General features: G+C 35.7%; 2 protein-coding genes across 2 annotated transcripts in view; one reads left to right on the forward strand and one right to left on the reverse strand.

Moving 5' to 3' along the window:
- Window positions 1-14,626, forward strand: part of SCAF11 (SR-related CTD associated factor 11) — a 71,933-nt gene extending 57,307 nt beyond the window's left edge. Inside the window, exons 7-15 of the mRNA XM_007463830.1 lie at window positions 3,686-3,744; window positions 3,996-4,105; window positions 5,075-5,176; window positions 6,952-7,061; window positions 7,706-10,408; window positions 11,477-11,823; window positions 12,845-13,063; window positions 13,427-13,546; window positions 13,832-14,626. Coding sequence (XP_007463892.1) covers window positions 3,686-3,744; window positions 3,996-4,105; window positions 5,075-5,176; window positions 6,952-7,061; window positions 7,706-10,408; window positions 11,477-11,823; window positions 12,845-13,063; window positions 13,427-13,546; window positions 13,832-13,978 — 3,917 coding nt within the window. The 3' untranslated portion in view covers window positions 13,979-14,626. The remainder of the gene's footprint in view (window positions 1-3,685; window positions 3,745-3,995; window positions 4,106-5,074; window positions 5,177-6,951; window positions 7,062-7,705; window positions 10,409-11,476; window positions 11,824-12,844; window positions 13,064-13,426; window positions 13,547-13,831) is intronic.
- A 6,871-nt stretch (window positions 14,627-21,497) lies between these two features.
- Window positions 21,498-21,743, reverse strand: part of ARID2 (AT-rich interaction domain 2) — a 171,469-nt gene continuing 171,223 nt past the window's right edge. Inside the window, exon 22 of the mRNA XM_007463831.1 lies at window positions 21,498-21,743. This exon is cut by the window's right edge and continues 1,342 nt beyond it. The gene's annotated coding sequence lies outside the window, so the exon portion shown is untranslated.

A 21,743-nucleotide genomic window follows, 5' to 3' on the forward strand; every position in this document is an offset into this window, starting at 1 on the left:
GGGGTAGAGGAAACAACAGAGTAAAGAAAAGGAAATTAAGTCAGATGTTGAGGCCTCTAGTTCCCTACCCATGATCATTTCCCAAAGCACTTGCAATCTTGCTTGTTCCCAAAGTGGGAGATAGAAGGTATCTTCCAGGATACTGTCTTGCCTAAAAGACTTGGAGATACTTCCATTTGGGTGTCTCTGAATGAAGCAGCCAGATCTGTGCTTGATCACCTTACAGTGAAAGCCATTGAAAGGCACTGACCACCCATCCACATCATCTTCAATCAGTATTTTAGTGTCCCACAAACAATCAAGGATCACCAGAGATTTGAGGGAACCTCCAAAATATAGAGATCAATAAAGAGACAAAGGAAAGGAACCTGATAGAAACCCAGTGCTGGGAAACAGGGAACTACTTGAAAATTAATATCCTCAGAGATAAGAGAAGGGATATTTCATCAGTGAGACAAGAAAAGACTAAAAAAAAAACTTTTGGAAATTAAGAATATTATAGCAGAAGTTTAAAATATTGAACAGAAGTGGAAGATGAGCTTAGAAACCTCAAAAAGTGGGACAGAAGTCAAAAAGGTGATAGGGTATTAGTTCATGAGGTTCCAGTACTGAGTACTAAAATCCCAGAAAGGAAAAATAAAAGGGAGAACTTTATCAAGAAAAATATAACAAAAGAAAATTTCCCAGAATAGTAGAGTATGAGTATCCAGATAATTAGCCTAATACCTAGTAAATGAGGAAAGAACTATACTAAGTGCTTTATAAAATCCTAGAACTCTGCATATAACAATATTTGAAGAGCTTCTAGAGAGAGAAAATAGACCATGTGTAAAAGAATGTTGTCAGCAACAACAGATGGAGCAGTGGAGCACTGCCTTGAAAATTCTGGGGAAAACAATTACTAACCTAGAAAATTCTGTACACTACCAAACCATCAGTCAAGTGTTAGGGCAAAATAAAGACATTCTCAAATACATAAGAGCTCAAAAATTCATTCTCACACATCCTCTCTCATAATTATACTGGAGGATATGTATGTGTCACTTAATGAGAAAGTAAACAAAGGAACAATGTGAGATTCAGAAAATGAGTTCCTAAAAGAAACAGAAAGGAGAAAAAAAATAAGAAAATAAGTTTCGACCCAGGAAAAAAGGGGATCCTGACGATGATAGAGGACAGTCTCAGAATGGCGGTTGAACAGCAGCGTTTAGAGAGTTGTCAGTTCAGATTGGAGCAAGACAAAAGGAGTATTTCCAAGAGAGTGGGGAGCAAACTTGATGGATGAATTGATGTATTTGAGTGTATTAAGAGGAGATTTATACTTTTGTTGTAGAAGTTAATGATAGATAATATAATTAAAGAAAAAAGAAAACAAAGCAGTCATTATCCCTAGGACAAGCAAGAAGTTGTGCAAGAAAAGTAATAATTCAGTACATGGTTCAGCTGAGAATGTCTGTATAGTTATAGTTATGTAATGTTGCTTATGTCAAATGTTGATATATCAAAAGAACATTAGGGGGCTTCCCTGGTGGCGCAGTGGTTGAGAGTGCGCCTGCCGATGCAGGGGACACCGGTTTGTGCCCCGGTCTGGGAAGATCCCACATGCCGCGGAGCGGCTGGGCCCGTGAGCCATGGCCGCTGGGCCTGCGCGTCCGGAGCCTGTGCTCCGCGGGGAGAGGCCACAACAGTGAGAGGCCCGCATACGGGAAAAAAAAAAAAAAAAGAACATTAGGGTAGAGGAGCAAAAGTCTTTATCTTCTATAGAAAAAAAATTGGAAAGTATCTGAAACCAGAAAAATCAAGGTAGAGTAGTATAAGCATGTTATTTAGAAATAAAGAGGTAAAATATGAGAGGAAACAGCTAAAGGATTTGATGAGTGCTTTGGTGGAGCTGAAATCAGGAGTGGGGATTGCTGTAGTTTTTTTTTTTTTAATAAGTCTAGAAATGCTGTTTGACTTCTTAAAGTATGTACATACATTACTTTGATAAAAATTAAATGAAAAGATGTATCACTGCTGTCCAAAGGATAGATCAGTAGAATGAACTTGTGAAATGGTCTCTAGTAAACTACAGTTTAGACAAATCCACCATTGGAGCTGCTCATAATCACCTGAGAATTACCCAGAAATATGTGAAATAGCTTTTGGACGAGATTTTCATACTTAGCATTGGCCAGAAAACTAACAGTTCTTCCCACAGAGAGCATTTCATCTGTGGTGGCTTCTTGACGTAGGCTTCCAAGTGAAGGAATGCTGTGTCAACAGTATGTACTTATTCAGTATTGAGTGAATGAAACCTGAATGAGAACAACTTAGCACTCTTTGGACATAAAAAATACTGTGTAGCTACAACACAGCAATTCTCGGTCTAGTTAAGGAAATTGTTATTTCTAAGAATGTGGCTGGGTACCTATCACACATTTTTATTCCTGGCTTCTTTAACCACTTGAAAAAATCAGTATCATCTTTTAAATATACATCAAAGGGTAGGAAAATAAGTTCTTGGAACTCAGCCAGCACCCCTCTCCCCAGCATGAAATTTCATTTGTTACAGCAGTTCTGGGTGGGACATGTGTGAAGGATGGATAATAGCATGAAACCATACAGCTGTTATATAGTAACTTAAAAGGAAATTAGTATGTTATTAAGTAGAAAGTAGACTGTTACCAACTGGACTGACAGAAGAAACCCAAAATACCTACAATCTTGCAGTGGCAGGAAACAGGCCTCCCAGTCAGTCAGGTTGATTTATTTTGAACAAAGTTAGTAGGGCCTTTGTGAGACAAGCTTGGCTGGAGATTGAAAGACCAGTTGTTGATTGTACTGTAAACTTTTCCCAGAGTTCTGAGGAGAGAGCAGTGGCAGTACCAGCAGCAGTTTATTGCAGACAAGTGTGTTGATAGGTAGAGATGACTAATAACAGGTTTGATGATAAAGAAGAACCAAGAGCAGTAATCTATAAAGATGTTAACACAATTTTTGTGGTTAGCAGAAACAATTCCTCCTTTATCTTCCTTAACCTGGAAGTATGTATCCATAGAAATAAATTTTCAGATGGGACAGGTAAAACCAAAAAATAAGTCGTAAGCAATACAACCAAAAACATTGCTATAGCAGAAAGCTGTTTTAATCAACACTTCTACTTTTCCTAATTCTATAAAGTTTGAGGAGGAAGGGGGAAGGTACTTAATTGAAGTTGGTGACTGTGGCCAAATGGTAATTTATGGTTGACAAGGGCTGATGGCCCCAGTTCCCCTGGTCAGCTTCTACTTGAGGTGAGTTAACAGTACCTGTTGTTTAGGTCATAACTTGAAAGGATATATTAAGTGCATTATTGATATTAAATAATTTGACTTCTTTTATATGCTTTTCATTATAAGACGGTTTAAGTTTGCACATGGTGCCAGAAAATATTGACTAGAATTTTAATACTTACTGTTCCGAGCATAGCAATTTTACAGCTTCACTAGTTCTCTGTATTGCACCCTCTTATATTTTCCTTTTGTCTGTGGCTTAACAAGATAAAATTAGCATTTAAAAAAATTATATAAATGCAAGTACTGTTATTTTAAATACAACTTTTCTACACATTTTAACCTTCTCTTGTCAATATGCCAGTATCAATACTCGTTTAAAACCTTCTAAAATAAAAATTAAGGCAAGATCTTTTTGTGTCTTTGTACAGGAAACTCTAAATACAGTGAAATGGGAGGAAAAGAAAATGCAATAATAAAGACAAATAAGGTTTGTTGAAATAAAGAAAAATATTTTTCTTAGATAATAACAGTTTATTATTGTTTTGGTACATAACTCTAGTGCCTCAGGTATATCAAAATATTTAAATATAACTATTGGGTGGGCCAAAAAGTTCGTTCGGGTTTTTCAGTACGATTTAACAGAAAAACCTAAATGAACTTTTTGGCTAACCCAATATTACCTGCCTATTATGGAAAGATTTTGTTTGCTGTAACACCAACCTCTCTTTACTTTTCTAGCCTCAAAGATCAAATCCGTGTACGAATCAGTGCTTCAGAAATTTTTTCTCCAATATCTTCTCTTCTAGTAGTCACACTGGCGAATCTTCTTTTACCAGTACAGCTTACCGGTTAGTATTTTCTGCTTTTAATTTATGCTTTTTATATTTGATATTTTAGTTATTATAGTTAACTTTTGGTAGAAATTTAAACTTGGCTCAACAAACATTATGAAAGCACCTTGTTTTATGTTTTTGTTTCTTTTGGCAAATAAAAAAAGGGAAACCTGTTACTTTGTGACCCTCTAACTGCCTATGCTAGTGGTCTTCCTTTTCCTTAATAATAAATTTAGTTGTTCTACACAAGGTTTTTATGTGATAGAGAAGTAGGCTAGTTGTTAAATGATGAGGGAAGTACCTAATAAAGCAGAACACTTTCAGAGTAGACTCAGTCATCTTTGAATCCTTTAGTAACTGGCATTATAGATCGTGAGTAGATATTTGTGGAATTTGAAGATTAAGTTGGAGTTTTAAAATCACATGGAGTTGGTTGAATGAATGAGACAGATTAAGATTGTGATCTAATTTTAGAGGTTGGCAAGGTACCAAAGAAAACAATTACATCCGAGTAGCCTTTTGAAAAACTGAACTGTACCCATTTTTGGTTACAAAAATAACCATGCCTTCCTTTACTTTCTTCTTTTGTCTTATGCTTAGTTTCAGATGGCAAACTATTGCACCTAGAATTTTGGCTGGAACTACTTGCTGCAACTTTGGTTCATGGGATAGAAGTAGTGTTGCTTTTTTCTCTCAGTAATAAGGATATTAGTCTGAATTGACTTCTTAAAAATTCTGTCAAGATAGAAATTCAAGTGTTATTTTTATGAATCAGATTAGTACAATTTAGATTTATAATATAAAAATTTTAGTTTAGGAATGAGTTCATTTTGAAAGTTTTTAAATAGAAAAGGTTCTGTTTTTTAAAAAAATGTGATTTATAATGCTAGGTATAAAAACTTCTGCTATTTATGGTATAACCCAGTTGTTATTCTGGGCTTAAATATTTGGAATTCTGATGAGGGTCTAAAATTTATCTTTTAGTACAGAATTTATAGAAGTCAATGAAATCAGTGCGTTGATTAGGCAGAAGAGACAGGAACTGGAATTGTCATGGTTTCCTGATACATTACCTGGAGTTGGAAGGTAAAAAAAAAATTGTTTACTAAAGTGTCTACATGCTAACATGTGCATAAGATATCATTAATAAGGCACAGAGGTATCTTATTCAATGGGTATGTTTCTAAGAAAGTTTTGTTTGATTCAACTTTGGTGTTTCAGTTGCCTAATGAAAAGCCCTATTTAAAGAACCCCTTGAAAAGTAAAGAATATTTTATTTATTTGTTTAATAAATGTAGATATATGATTACTTTAACAGGGAGAGCATCCAAATGATAAGATTCATTATGAGTAATAGCATTCAGATCTTCCATCCTTCTATCTTTTCCTCCATTCCAGTCTTCCCTGTATGCTATTAGCTGAAGCACTGATTTTATCATGACACTTCCCATCTCCACCATGTTATTCTAAATCACTACTTGGATCAAGTCCCTACTTTGCCCTGGCATTCATGACTTTCTATAATCTAGCCCTTTCTTTCTTAGTTTTTTCTGAAGCTATTAACACATTGGTAGGTACACGATGTATACTTAAATCAGGCTCCTATGTAAAGACCAAGTTCCTTGCCAGAGTTTTATATTCATTCCTGTAACATACTGTAACTTTTATATATCACTGTAATACAGTTCTGCAAAGGGCCTTCACCCTCCAGGAATAACAATGGAACATAAGTAAAATTAGAAAGTCCAGATATGTATAATATGAAACCTTTTCTTAGAGCTGTTTTCTTTGTACATGTGCAAGTTGCACATTGTTCTTCAAGCTTCTTTCCTCCTACTCCAGAATCTCACCTTAGACTGGGTGAGATAGTCTTTTGTTATGAGACCTGACTGAACAAAATATGAATCAGAGTAGGAAGAAGCTGAGGGTGGATTGGTTGTGAATGAAGAAACTTTGGCATCTTAGCAGGTCCATAGAGACCCTGGGAACCTTGAAGAGCCATCATCCTCAGATTGAGGAATTTTAGAATATAACATAGCAATAGAAATCAGGTGTTTTTTTCCTTTTTAAAAATGTATTTATTTTGATGTTTTTGGCCTTGATATATGCTGTAAAAACATAAAGAAGTCTAATAAAAAATGTGATAAACATCCATAATGTTTATCACATTCAAAATTCAAGTGATGTAGTTTTACTTTCAGTTTTTGTTACTTTTTTTAAATGTATGGACTGATTCCCCTTTGACCTTGATAATTTCTTTAAAACCTGATTTGATTAACTTGACTAAATTATCTCTTTGGTTGCCTGGAAGTGGAGGGGGGCTGGAGCAAGGGGCATGAAGGAGCTTTCTGGGCTGGCGGAAATGTTCTATTTCTTGTTTGGGTTGGAGGTTATACAGGTATATACATTGGTCAAAAGTCATCACACTGTGCACTTAAAATCTGTGCATTTCATTTGTGTATTTTATTTATCTGCATTTTATTATCCAAATTTATTATTTTTTAGAGTGGTGGAAAAAAAAGGCTAAATAAATTTTTGACAAGGTATTGCATTAACTTCTTTAATCAAGAAACAACTGTAATGTATTAAGTTGCCTTTGATCTCCCTTTGCTATTAATTTATCAAAAAACATGCTTTTAAAAGGTTTTCTGTTTTGTTTTTGTTTTTTGCAGCCAGTTGGTAGCCATCTTTGAACAATGAGTAACCTTGAGCTTACATTTTTAGCTATTTGGCAAAAAATAATTTAAGCACCCTGTATTTTAATGTCGCTAACCTGATTTGGAAAATTAGTACCTTTAAATTGCTGGTTTAATTTTTAAACCATTTAAACAAAAATGTCTTTATTTTTTTTGAATTTTCAGAATTAGTTTTATACCCTGGAATATTGAAACAGAAGTGCTTCCTCTCATCTCCTCCTCTGTGTTGCCAAGAACTATTTTTCCAACAAGTACCGTATCTTTAGAAAATTTTGGTAAAGTTTTTGAAATTCTTTCTAGTTTAAAAAAGTTATTAGCCTCTTTCAGTCTCATAAAAAGTATGAATGTTGATGACTTAGAAAAAGTGTAAAATAAGGTATAGATAGTAAGTCCTAGATATTTCTATAAATATTTGTACAGTGACTTGACTTTAAAATTGTCCCAACTAGAAAATTCCTTTTAAGAAATTACAGCTTCATGTCTTTGAGGAACTGATTAGAAGTCTCCTTTCTATTTAGGGCTTCAGTGTTCAAACCATAGATCTTTAAAGTAATATCTCCTATTAATTATGAACAAATAGTTTGAGTCTTTACTATTTGTGGATAGCTGTTGTCTCTTGCTTTTGCCTAGTGATTCATTAAGCAAATAGCAGTTATCAGGCGAAACATTTTCTTTTGTTTTTTTCCCTATAAAATTGCTCACATGGATTCAAATCTTGGGATAACTCATTTCAGTAGCATTAAAAAATTGGTATTACTCAGGTGTTAGTAGCTATGCATTTATTTATAATTTGATTCACAAGTATATTTTGTTTCACTCTGTTATAGCTGTCTATTTTATGCTAAAATAAGCTTAAGCCAAACTATTATCATTTTTTGAAACATACACTTTTTACTTTTTAAAAAACATGTATTATTAGGTACTTCTTGCAAAGGATATGCATTAGCACATACTCAAGAAGGAGAAGAGAAGAAGCAAACTTCTGGTACCTCAAACACCAGAGGATCAAGACGAAAACCAGCAGCAACAACTCCTACAAGGAGATCTACACGTAACACGAGAGCTGAACCAGTCAGTCAGTCTCAGAGGTCCCCAGTATCAAATAATTCTGGGTGTGATGCCCCAGATAGTAATAATCCATCTGTAAGTGTTTCCTCTTCAGGTGAGTCAGAAAAGCAAACAAGGCAGGCTCCAAAACGGAAGTCTGTAAGAAGAGGAAGAAAACCACCTTTACTGAAAAAGAAACTTCGGAGCTCTGTACCTCCCCCTGAAAAATCATCTTCCAGTGATTCAGTAGATGAAGAAATAGTAGAATCTGACATACCACCTGTGTTAGAGAAAGAACGTCAATCAGATGTAGAAAGTAGTAACACTGTGCAGGTGAATGTAGAAAATGAGTCTGCTAATGGCTTGAGAAGTTGCAGTGAGCCAGTAGAAAAAAGTGAGGAACATAGTGAGACCCATGATACAGAGGAAAGAGTAGAATCTTTATATTCTGAATCTGGTACCCAGGATCCTCCTGTGCTAGTTGGAGAGGAGGAGGAAATTCAGAAAGTTGAGAATACAGGTATAGAGGCTAATATTTTATGTCTGGAAAGTGAGATTTCTAAGAATACTTCTGAAAAAGGAGGTGACCCACTGGAAAATCAAGACCAAATAACTTTACCTTCAGAATCAGAAGTAAAAGCTGATGGATGTACAGATCATCTTCCAAATGATTTTCTTACATGTTCAGGATCTGAAATTGAACTACACCAACCTATATCAAGCCAAGGTGAGATCCCTGAGAATTCAGAGTCAGCAGTTAATGAAGAAAAAGTTATGGAGAGTCCTATAGTAAAAATTATTGATCATAAAGATTCTACAGTAAAAACAGAACATCTTATTGACAGCCCCAAATTAGAATCTTCTGAGGGTGGAATTATACAAACAGTGGACAGAAAATCTGTTGAGAGCTCAGAGGTTCATTTGCTTGGGCATGTTGAAAATGAAGATGCAGAAATAATTGCAACATGTGATCCTTCAGGGAACGAAAATTTCAGTAGTATTCAAGACTCTGAAAACAATTTATTAAAAAAAAATCTCAACACCAAATTGGACAAATCTTTCGAAGAAAAGACTGAATCTCTGGTTGAACATCCCAGATCTACAGAATTGCCTAAAACACATGTTGCACTGATTCAGAAGCATTTTAGTGAGGACAATAATGAAATGATACCTATGGAATGTGATTCATTTTGCAGTGACCAGAATGAATCTGAACTCGAACCATCTGTAAGTGCTGATGCTAAACAATTGAATGAAAATTCTGTGGAGCACAGTTCCCAAAAGAATATGTCATCTTCTGGTCCTTCAAATGAAAAGGTTGAAACTGTGTCTCAGCCATCTGAAATCCCAATAGATACGATAGATAAAGCCAAAAAGCCTCGTACTCGAAGATCTAGATTTCATTCTCCATCTACAACTTGGTCTCCCAACAAAGACACTGCACGAGAAAAGAAGCGGTCTCAGTCTCCATCTCCCAAAAGAGAAACTGGAAAAGAAAGCAGGAAGTCTCGATCACCATCTCCCAAGAAAGAATCTGCAAGAGGACGGAGAAAATCTCGTTCTCAGTCCCCAAAAAAGGACCCACGAGAAAGGAGGAAATCTCAGTCTCGATCTCCAAAAAGAGATAGCACTAGGGAAGGCAAAAGATCTGAATCACTCTCACCAAAAAGAGACACTTCTAGAGAGAACATAAGATCTCAGTCAAGACTGAAAGATTCCTCCCCAAGAGAAAAATCCAGGTCCCGGAGCAGAGAAAGAGAAAGTGATAGAGATGGGCCAAAGAGAGATCGAGATAGAGAAAGGAGAACCAGAAGGTGGTCTCGGTCCAGATCTCGTTCTAGGTCACCATCAAGATCTAGAACAAAAAGTAAGAGTTCATCATTTGGTAGAAATGACAGAGTCAGTTATTCTCCTCGATGGAAGGAAAGATGGGCAAATGATGGTTGGAGATGTCCACGAGGAAATGATCGATACAGAAAGAATGACTCAGAGAAACAGAATGAAAATACAAGAAAAGAAAAAAATGACATCAGTCCAGATGCTGATGATTCAGATTCTGCTGACAAACATAGAAATGACTGTCCCAGTTGGGTAACAGAAAAAATAAATTCTGGACCTGATCCGAGGACCAGAAATCCAGAAAAGTTAAAAGATTGTCATTGGGAAGAAAATAGAAATGAAAATTCAGGGAATTCTTGGAATAAAAACTTTGGTTCAGGTTGGATGTCGAACCGTGGTAGAGGTAACCGTGGCAGAGGCGCTTACAGAGGTGGTTTTGCCTACACAGATCAAAATGAAAACAGGTGGCAAAACCGAAAACCCCTCTCAGGGAATTCAAATAGTTCAGGGAATGAGACTTTCAAGTTTGTGGAACAGCAGCCCTATAAACGGAAAAGTGAGCAAGAGTTCTCATTTGATACACCGGCAGATAGGTCGGGGTGGACATCTGCATCTAGCTGGGCTGTGAGAAGGACTCTGCCAGCAGATGTACAAAACTACTATTCACGACGAGGGAGGAATTCTTCAGGTCCACAGTCTGGATGGATGAGACAAGAGGAGGAAACAACTGAACAGGGTAACGTGTTTATTTATCAACACTTTTATTTGAAGAAAGAGATTATAAATTTAATACCTTATTTATGTGAATTGAAATAATCCCTATTTATAGTTTTATGTTAAAGTGAATCCCAGTTATTTACAAGTCACTTTGTATTGTATAATAGATATACACTTCAATATTTATTTTCTTTTTTCACCCCATGCCTGCCCCAAACCTTGCCAAAGACATAAATATTTTAAGTATAATTTGCTACAGTAGAAGAATTTGAGATAGTCCTATGCAGGATTTAAATTCTGTTTCATTTATATCAGATGTGTGCACTTGAAATTTTTTTTTAATGTTTTATTTGAATTCTATTTATTTATTTATTTACTTTTGGCATTGTTGGGTCTTCGTTTCTGTGCGAGGGCTTTCTCTAGTTGCAGCGAGCGGGGGCCACACTTCATAGCAGTGCACGGGCCTCTCACTGTCGTGGCCTCTTGTTGCGGAGCACAGGCTTCAGACGCGCAGGCTCAGTAGTTGTGGCTCACGGGCCTAGTTGCTCTGCGGCATGTGGGATCTCCCCAGACCAGGGCTCGAACCCGTGTTCCCTGCATTGGCAGGCAGACTCAACCACTGCACCACCAGGGAAGCCCTGCACTTGAAATTTTTTGATCATTGTTTTCCTATAAATAAGTCACTTTGCTAAAAAAAGATTTATCTTTCCTTGACTTTTCTTGGGAACAGTGCAAGAAAAACTCTGTTGCAGATTTTTAAAAAGTGATTAACCTTCTAATTTAGTAATCTTAAATTTTATGTGATTATTTCTTTAACTAGGAAGTTTCTTGAGCTACTGATTCTTTGTGAGTGTTGACCAATGTTATTGTGTAAAGTTATGCTTTAAAATAATTTTAGTTGAATGTTTTCTTTCAGTTAGAAAATCAACCCACATTATTTAGGAATGACAGGATTAAACTGAATAATTGGGTATTGGTTTAGGCGTTCTGTTAATTGCTATTTTATTGTAACCAGTGGTTCTTTGTTTCTCTGGCTAAAGAAATTTGTAACATGATTTTTTTTCATAAGCCTTTTTTCTTTTGATAGATTCTAACCTAAAAGACCAAACAAACCAACAAGGTGATGGTTCTCAGCTACCTATAAATATGATGCAACCACAAATGAATGTAATGCAGCAACAAATGAATGCACAACACCAGCCTATGAATATCTTCCCATATCCAGTGGGTGTTCATGCTCCTATGATGAATCTCCAGCGCAATCCGTTTAACATTCATCCTCAGCTGCCCTTGCATCTGCACACAGGAGTACCTCTCATGCAGGTAGCTGCTCCCACCAGTGTATCTCAGGGACCACCACCACCACCACCCCCTCCCCCTCCATCCCAGCAAGTCAGCTACATTGCTTCACAGCCAGATGGAAAGCAATTGCAGGTATGTTTTCAGCAACTCAAGTTTAATCAACATAGCCATTGTAAACATTTAGCTATTAGGGACAGGTGTTCAAGAAAGGGCTTCCTGGCTGAATATCCATACACAGTGACTTATTTCGTTAGGTTTATGGTAAACCTTCATAACCCCCTTTTCACTGTCCTTCCCCAAACCTCCCACTCCCAAATGAGAAAATGAACTGAATGCATAGTATCAGATCTGAGCTACATACAGGCTATTGCTGATACCCAAACAGGTTTTTTGGTCAGGTTAAAAAGACCAAATTATGAGCCAAACTAGAATCAAGTGGTGGACACTTTCCCTGATTTATTGGACTTCTAGGGGGTGGGAACTTGTTGTGATTGGGTACTGTGATAAACCTTGTACTGTTTCGTTCAAACACCAGATAAAGCTGTTCATTGTCCATTACCCTCTGTGTTTCATTTTCATGAATTTACCATGCTGAAAAAAGTGCCTCTGAGGCACTTCTTAAATATAGAAGAATTTCAATAATAATCTATAAACATTGTGTTGATTATAGTTTCATGTCTACATCTCAGAAATTCTAGAATCCTGACAGCAAGAGTTGGAAGAGCAGGGGAGTGGGAATTTGGAATCTTTTATCTTTTTCTGCTGTCAACTCACTGCAAGTCATTTGACTTCACTGTCTCACTTTCCTCCATCTTTGAAGGGGGGGCATCTACTCTCAAGAGCCTTGTAGGAAAGATACTGTTATTAATGCTGCTCTGCTTCTTGTTGGTTTTAGTGTTGCTGTCAGAACATTACAATACATATATGTTTTTTAAAAGTCATCATGAAATACTTAAATGGGGCTCTGTTTAAGAATGTTACTCATTTTTCTTCAGAGTCCTTTAGATATAAATGACCTGAAATATGCATTTCCCTTAAGTACTTAAGTATTGGATTGCTTTTTTTTTTTTTTGGATGTTATTTCTAATAGGTGACTAAAAGACTTCTGTTGAGTACAAGTAATTCATTAACTGATGATAACTCTTTAAAACAGGGTATTCCTAGCGCTTCTCATGTAAGTAATAACATGAGTACACCAGTCTTGCCTGCTCCGACAGCAGCCCCAGGAAATATGGGAACAGTTCAGGGACCAAGTTCTGGTAATACTTCGTCATCAAGTCACAGCAGAGCTTCTAATGCTGCTGTAAAATTGGCAGAAAGCAAAGTAAGTGTTACAGTGGAAGCCAGCGCAGATAGCTCGAAGACAGACAAGGCAAGTTCAAAGTTGAGAGCAACCTACATTAATTCTGTATATGATAAAGATGAAAAAATAACAGCTTTCTATTGTGTAAGTGGTGAAGGGAATTTATTGTTGATAGTCTTCAATTCTAATATTATTTAAAGGGTTCTGTCTGAATATGTTGGTGCCAATTGAATTACTGGTAGTATTTCATATTTATTTTTAGAAATGTTTGGTATGTGTTAGTAAATAACTATTTTGTATTTGTAACACTAATATTTGAATAGTTCCTTGCAATAATGTAAATGTACAGTGTTTTCAATTCTATATTTTTAAAGAATTTTTTTGAAAGTACGTGATTGGGCAAATAATAATTATACATTTTCCTCTTATCAGAAATTGCAAATTCAAGAAAAAGCAGCACAGGAGGTAAAATTGGCCATTAAGCCATTTTATCAAAATAAAGATATCACCAAGGAAGAATATAAAGAGATTGTGCGGAAAGCAGTAGATAAAGTAAGTTATAGCTTTAGTGGAGTTATGTACATATTGTTTTGAACATGCCTGTTTTCATAAAGGAATGCTTAATTAAATTAATTAAAATAGTAAGAGGTAGCTTCTACCATTCTTGTCTGTTTTTTTACCTTTTGAGATCACGAAACATGTACCCAACAGGAGATAATGAAACATTAAAAAATGTCTGGTTATCTCTTTGGTGTATTTGTTTTTCATAAAGCTTTCCATTTTCCTTTAATCTGTTTAAGTATGAGAAAAATATTCCCCCTTCTTTTTTTTTTATAGGTTTGTCATAGTAAGAGTGGAGAAGTAAATTCTACTAAAGTGGCAAATCTGGTTAAAGCCTATGTAGACAAATACAAATATTCACGGAAGGGAAGCCAAAAGAAGACTCTGGAAGAACCTGTGTCTGCTGATAAAAACATAGGCTGAAGTGGGGAGCACTATAAAGGACACTATCAAGATACCTGCAAAGTGCAATTTCAACACGTACCTTTAATGGAAAATCATACATAACTGTGATTGAAATTTGGTTTTGATAAAATTATTTTTTTTAATGTAGGATATAATGTTTTGCTCTAAATAAATATAGTTCTGCACCGCAACTTCTATATCTTTTCCTCCCTTCCACCCCCCCCCCCAAAAATAAAAACAAATTCAAGGGAAAGTAAAGGGGTTAAAGGAATGTGCATTTTTACAAGGACTGTGTTATATTGTGGATACTGGAAGAAGATGTACAGCTTTTTGATTTGAACAATGGAGTGCATAAATGAGGAACTTCTGAGTGCACTGGTTTTGGAAGAGATATATATAATACATTTATTCTGTCAGGCTAAAAATAAAGTATGATCTTTATGATTTTTCTCTCTAATTATACAGATAAATAATGTATTACCATGAAAAATATTTCTAATAACAGAACATACCAATTGCAGGGTTCCTACTGTGTATTTTTAAAGCACACATCTGAGTAAATTGCTTAGATAGAAAACAAATTATCACACGAGTAAAATTCAGTGTTCAAAACTTTAGAACACTGTTCACCTATTGTATCACCAAATAAAGGTTATGCTGCTTGTTTTTCTTTTGTGCCTTTTTTTCCCTCAGTTGAGATGAAGCAATTTGATTTGCTAGATTTACAACTTCGGCAGTCTAAGCTCTGTTGAATTTAGAAGACCTGTTTGGAGAAAGTGTTGACTTTGTAAAAATTATGTTCTTCCATAATATCTTCTACTTATCAGAGATGGTAAATTGATTGTGCCAATTGGAGAATTGCTTTTAAGTAGCGACCCTCCCTTCCTGTGGCTACGGTAGAATCATGACACTTGCTTCAGTGGCTTTCAGGTTGTTGCTCATCTGACTAATCACTAATGAAATTATTCTCACATTTTAGAAATCTCCAAATGCTTTACGGTGAATAAAGTGTTAATTTGGTGACCATATGGTGGCCATTAACCATGTTGCGAAATTCTAGACATTAAAACTGGTGTTTTGGAAAAAGGAGAGGAATTAAATAATGGAGTCTTGGTTAGGCTTTCAGGGACTAGAGATTGGTTTTTTTTTTAGTACTATTTTTATTAAAGGTAAGTTTAAAATGTTCTAGTCTTATTATTTTATTTGGCATCTTGGAAGAAAAAATGGATTATTTCCATGATAAACTGTTTCATTCCAGTAACAGTTTTCAATAGATACCAAATAACTGGAAAGCACTTCAGATAAGATGTTAATGGCACAAAGATGGATCTGTGCCTCAGTGAGACAGACTGACACTTGTTCTAGCTAAATAGTGAAAGCAGTACTCTTTAGGACTGTGCTTTTCTGAAGTAAAGGTTATCTGTTTCTCAATTTTATGTGTATAATACTCTCCTGGTGCTAAGCTTTGATAGGCGAATTTTGAAATAGTGGCCCCAGTAATGATTGTGCTAGTTCATAATCTTTATTAGATTATGAGTATAATCCCAAAAGCGGTAGAAATATTTCCAAGCAGTTTCTGATCTTTATTCTGCATTTCTGGGCATTTGTAGTATGGTATTCTACTGATTTATATATATTTTTAATTAAAGTTTGTGTTTAGATTATGATGGGGAAAGAGTTTTGGAAGTATATTTCTTCTAATAAAATATTAAGACAGTGTTTTAAATATCAATGCACACCTCATTTGTTTCAGTTTTGAACTCTAGGAACAATTGTGTGAATTTTTAATCTATTTTGGGTTAAAGCTGGTTCACATTTAGAAAATTTTGTAGCAAATTGCCTAAATTGATTAATCACACAACATACTTTTCCGACATTTTCTTTCAGTGACATTTGGGAGTTGGATGGCAGTTTAAAATTTGCTTTATACCGTTTAGCTTGTGCGAACATGTTTAAAAGTTTTGAAGAAAAATAGGTGTTGTGGTCAAGAGTTAAAAGTCTCACATCTTTGGTAGCGGCGCTAAGAATTAATGCCGCCTCTCTTGAGTAACAACAGTGTTCTACTCTGTGTCTGGTTGGGGTACTGGTTGGCCTGCAATTGGAATAGCTAATGAAGAATATTACTGGACTAGAATCAACTTTGACATATTTAAGAATGTATTAGAAAGTGCATGCTTTATGTTAAAAAAATACATTGCTTTTTAACATTTCCCATTCTTTTATCAGAAATTTACATTAATTTTGCATGTGCGCAAACTTAAAAACATTTTGTGGGGTTACAGATTCCTGTTGTTATTTATGAAGATTCAGTATTAACCTTTGAAACCTTGGTCTCTTTAACTTCCTAGTCACATTGACTGATGTTTTAGGCTATAGTGACGCCTAGAAGTTTGAGACTAAAATTAGTTGTTATTTTAACATTCCAAAATTTTTGATTTTTCTCTTCTGGTAATTATATATTTTCCATTATTTTCCTTTAAATGGCCACAGTGTGTACTGCTTGAATGTTCCATCCAAAAGATGTAGCTTCACAAGCACAGTGCTTGCTCCATGGTCCGTGAGACATTGTTTGTAGTATGAGGATGGAGTGCTGTCTACTGAAACAATACTCTTATTAAACAGATATGTAGTATGTAATATTTTCTAATAAATTTTTTTGATAAACAAAGTAGTGTCTTTAACATTTTATTATTAAGATTCCTGGGAAATGGTGACTTTCACCACATAAACTCTTTCCAAACATGTGTTGCAGTATTTCTTGGATTTGTACCAAAGTAGTTAGGCTTAGCATCATAGTTAACGTAAATGTCCAAGTTGTAAAGCAAGGGGAGTTAGCTATACGCATGTATTTTAATAGCATTTTTTCCTAATTACATATCATTGTAGGAAATTAGAAAAGCTTATTTAGTAAATTAAAAAATCTGTAAAAGAAGGAAGAAACCTAAAAACAAAAGGAGAAAAATAGCCTGTAATCCTACCACTTAAAGGTAACAACTATTAACACTGATCAAACTGCACGTAACTGTGTTGTAACATCTTTTTCACTTAATGTATTGAGAAGTTTCCATTTTAAGAAAAATTCTGCAGCATGACTTTTAATAGCTATAATAGTATTCTGTTACACGGATATACCATTACTTAAAACATTCCTCCACTATTGGATATTAAGCTATTTTTACTAATATAAATAATAAAATTAGCAAAATATAAGTTGTACTAAATGACTGATGTAAACATCTTTATACATAAATTGTACCCATTTCAGATTATTTTCTGGGAATTGATTCCTGTGAGTAGAATATCTTGATCAGTTTTTATTTCCCCCTAAAATTTAAGATGTAATTATATATACATACACTTGAAGTGTAATTTTTTAAATTCAGTTTAAAACTGAATATATTTAGTTTAAAACTCCATTGTTTTCCTAAGCTGATTTGTCTCTACAAAGAGAACCATCAGAAAGTTATTTTTCCCAAACGCTTCAATGCATTTATAAGATGCTTTTTAAGGCTCCCGGAAAGTAGTTTTCACAGATCTTTTTCCCCAGCACATGAATTATATCCTGTAAACTTGTGCATTTCTAGTTCCCTTAATAAGTATAGTCATGTCCATGTTCTATTTTATAGGGACTATATCGTGTTCTTCTGTTGATGGACATTTTAAGTTATGTACAAGTTTTGGTTACTAGAAACAATGTTTTAACTAACACCCTGTGTGACTTACCCCTGCCAATCTTTTTGTATACAAGGTTACATTGAATTTCAGGATATACACATTTTTCATTTGGATAGATGTTGCCAAGTTGCTCTCTGAAAAGTGTCCTAATTTATGGTCCCTCCACAGTGTCTGAGCTTATAGTTTACTCTTAGTTCCAACTTCGATATTATGACAGCATTTAAGATTGCTCTTGTTTTTAGGGTCTTAATGAACATTCATTTTATCAAACAGTGCACATCTCCTGTGTGTCAGGAATTCTTGGATTCTTCACATATTACCGGTTTTAATCATACCACAGTTTTCTAAAAGAATGGTACAATAATAGCATATTAAGCTTGTACTATGTGATAGGCATTCTGTCAGATATATTTACCTTATTTTATCTATAAAACTAATTCTAGTAATATCTTTGTTCTACTGATGAGAAAATTGAGATGCATAAAGCTTTAACTGAGTTACCTAGTTACACAGCTACTTAGTGATAGAGCCAGGATTCAGACCTAGGATCGGTAGATGCCAAAGTCTGCTTGACTTGGGGTGTTGAGCTCACAGATGTAAACCAACATACAACATGTGGGAGTAATGGCTGAAATAAAAAAGTATAGTGGGAGCACAGAACTGACTTTGCTTGGGGGAATAAGGTACGAGGAAGGGTGATAAAACCAAAAAAACCTTTAAAGGGAGTGACTGCTTTCAAAATCAGGATAGTGGTCACTGATATGGGGGAGGGAGGAAGCTGTGACTGAGATGGGACAAAGGCCTGGGAAGGAGGGGGACTACCAAGGTCTACTTCTTGACCTGGGCAGTTGTTACATAATAAACTCTACTCTTTATGCACTTTGTTATATGTGGTGTTGTATTTCACAGTAAAAAAATTTGTTAAAAAAAATCCAGAGGCAATTAAAGCCATTGTTTAGATTTTTGGTAGACAAATCTACCATTCTTCATCCCTTCTCTTCTTGCAATCTAGTCTCAGTGGGAAAAAGAAATCCATGAATTTGGGGAGAAAAAATAATTCCCCACTGAAACAATAATTATGCACCACATAAAATATGCTTCTGTAAGAAATGTGCAAGAGAGTGAAGTGTGCAACACTTAAAAGTGTTTTCTGTATTTATTAGATGGTGGCAGCTTTCAGCTCCCCTTTTTTTTTTCCAATGATGAGCATTTTTATGGACTGTGACTTTTCCCCAAATAAGTTTTTGCTTATTAGTGAGGTTGAATATTTTTCCTTATTATTTTTTATTTTTGGTTGCATTGGGTCTTGCTGCACGTGGGCTTCCTCTAGTTGCGGCGAGCGGGGGCTACTCTTCGTTGTGGTCCGAGGGTGGCTTATTGCGGTGGCTTCTGTTGTTGCAGAGCACGGGCTCTAGGTGCACAGGCTTCAGTAGTTGTGGCACGCAGGCTCAGTAGTTGTGGCACGCAGGCTCAGCAGTTGTGGCGCACGGGCTTAGTTGCTCTGCGGCACGTGGGATCTTCCCGGACCAGGGCTCGAACCCGTGTTCCCTGCGTTGGCAGGCGGATTCCCAACCACTGCGCCACCAGGGAAGCCCTCAGCTCCCTTTTTTCACTAAGTTATTTTTTTTTTTGACAATTTCCAAAGCTTAACTCAAAAGTTGCCGGTTCCCAGGCAACTGCTCTGCAAGAGTGGATCTGTTTAAAGGGTCAACCTGAAAATTAGGCTAGCGTTATCTTTCACACAGTTTAGCTGTAAACAGGGCATAATATCTGATAATTCAAGTCAGTGAATCCTCTCTAAAGCAAAGGCTAAACATTTTCCTCATGAGTTTAGGGAAGCTATAATGTATACAGTCAAGGGATTCTGGAACCCTCTCAACCAAATGTGGTTCAGCCTTGTGTTTTAATTCCAGACTACACTTTGTGGAGCATTAGGTTCTCTTAGTGGCCAAACCATTTCTCTGCTTACCAACATCTAACTCACTTTGCTCCTCCCTGGAATTCTTCAAGTTTTATTCCACGCATTTTGTTTGTGTGAAAAGTGTTTATAACTTTGATCTCTTACTAGTAAGCCCTGCACTAGTTAATCTATAATCTCTCTCTTCCTTACCACTATACAGTCTGTCAAATATCTACGGCCCCTTAAAGTCTCTAATTAAAAGACATTTTTCCTCCACAGAGCCCTTCCCACTTTGCCTTCCCCCACCCATCAATCCAATGAAGCCTGCCACATGATGGAACTCCCAAAACACTTTATAATTTTTTTATGGCCCTTGTCCTACCTTTTCTCCTTTATTACTATTTGGTCAAAATGACCCACGTGGTTAACCCTGTAGCTGTGCTCCTGCTTCTTAGCAGCTCGTTTTGGTGATAAAAGAACATTGTGCTTCTCTGTTGTTTAATGCTTTAATCACAGTGATTAAGATCAGGACAGAAGTCACTTATCCAAAACATTCTCATTTAAAAAATCATTTTTATTGTCACTTTATGGTTAAAAAAACATACATGGCATGACTATAAAGTAATGAGACGAGTTTTCATGTGTCGCTTCTATTACTGAGTCTCATTAGTATATAGTCACATCCTGTCTTGAGCTTGGAAGAAAAATATGCCTTGGCTATGATTATCAATTTTGTTACTTAAAATTTATTGGGTGCCAACAGAGCACTAGGCACATATATAACACAGAATTTACAGTCTCTATGTTGTAGACTATATAATTTACATAGATTTCTCAAAGATAACATTAAAGCATGTATTTACAGAACTTTAGACAAAAATAACAATACTGGAAATCAGCAAGTTTCTGTCTAGCAAGGAGCACCTTTTCATGAATGAGGGTTATGCAGAACTAATTGTGCAAGAGCACTTTAATTCCATTACCCAGCAAGTCCATGTTATTTCATTATATAGTTCTATAAAGCTGTAAGACGAAAACCTAAGTGGGAAGCCATAACTGGTTTCATTAGGTCAAATATATTTAGCAAATTCTCTGCTGAGACCAATGCTTGAAGGGACTACAGACATATTTACATACTAGAGCACAAAAGCTACAACTACAGCATGCAATTCCAATGAGGTGGAAGAATGGTGAATATGAAAATCATTTTTCTAAACCTAGAGTTTCTTTTCTATGAATTAGCACTGCAGTCTCTTATTTTGAAAATAAACATTTACCTTTTAAAACAAACATTGATGTTACAATTATTTTAGAAAAATTCGAGAGGTTTTTAGATAAGTACCATGAATAGAAAATTCTCCAACTGATATCAACCACTTTGGGACATCTGAGGGCCATTTTAGTGTTATACACATGATCTCTGGGGTATATGCTGAGCAGCCCCAGTCTTGGGAGGTGGGCCGAGAATAAACCCACAACCCTAGGAAATAATCGAGACTAATTTGGGACAAGAAGTTTCTTCAGCATTCATTAATACATGGCAGAGTTCAATCCCAAGGAATCCCTTTCTGGGAGAAATTAGATTTTCCTTTGATACCAGTTGAATCAAAATACTAAAAAAAGTTTATATCAAAATTGAGGCCCTTTTACTCTAAGCATCTGCCCCCAAACTCAAAGTGAAGATTTGGATTCATTGTGGTTCTGAACAAACAGTCAAAAAAACACAGTGTCAAACAATAATCTGGGTTTGCTTTGGGTTCTAACAAAGGGAAAATAAATAATCTCCCGCTTATCTCATGCCAATTTGTCCTGTAAAAGATGCTCTCCTAGCTGTTCTCTATTTAATGTATTATAAATCAACATGTAATCAAATAGGTGACTGGACCTTGCCTTCAGCTGATTTAGGATCCTCTCTGTTTTTTAAGAATGTCTTAAGCATACCCAGAAATGAAGGACTCAAGAAAATGTTCAGTCTTTTATTTAAAAACTATAAACAGTCACCAAAGTAAATAAAGCCATTCTATAACATAAACTGTTAGGTCTATATTTTTTACTGCACATCCTAAGGACACAGCAGAAATGGTGGTTGGGAGGCCTTCCACATTTTTGGATGCTAATAGAACAGGCAATAGGCAGTTATAAATGGATACATTTCACGCTGGGGGAAAAAAGACAATTTAAGGAAGTGAGCAGTTTCTGAGCAGGAAT

Source organism: Lipotes vexillifer, unplaced genomic scaffold, assembly GCF_000442215.2.
Source record: "Lipotes vexillifer unplaced genomic scaffold, Lipotes_vexillifer_v1.1 scaffold1587, whole genome shotgun sequence".
Lineage (NCBI taxonomy): Eukaryota > Metazoa > Chordata > Mammalia > Artiodactyla > Lipotidae > Lipotes > Lipotes vexillifer.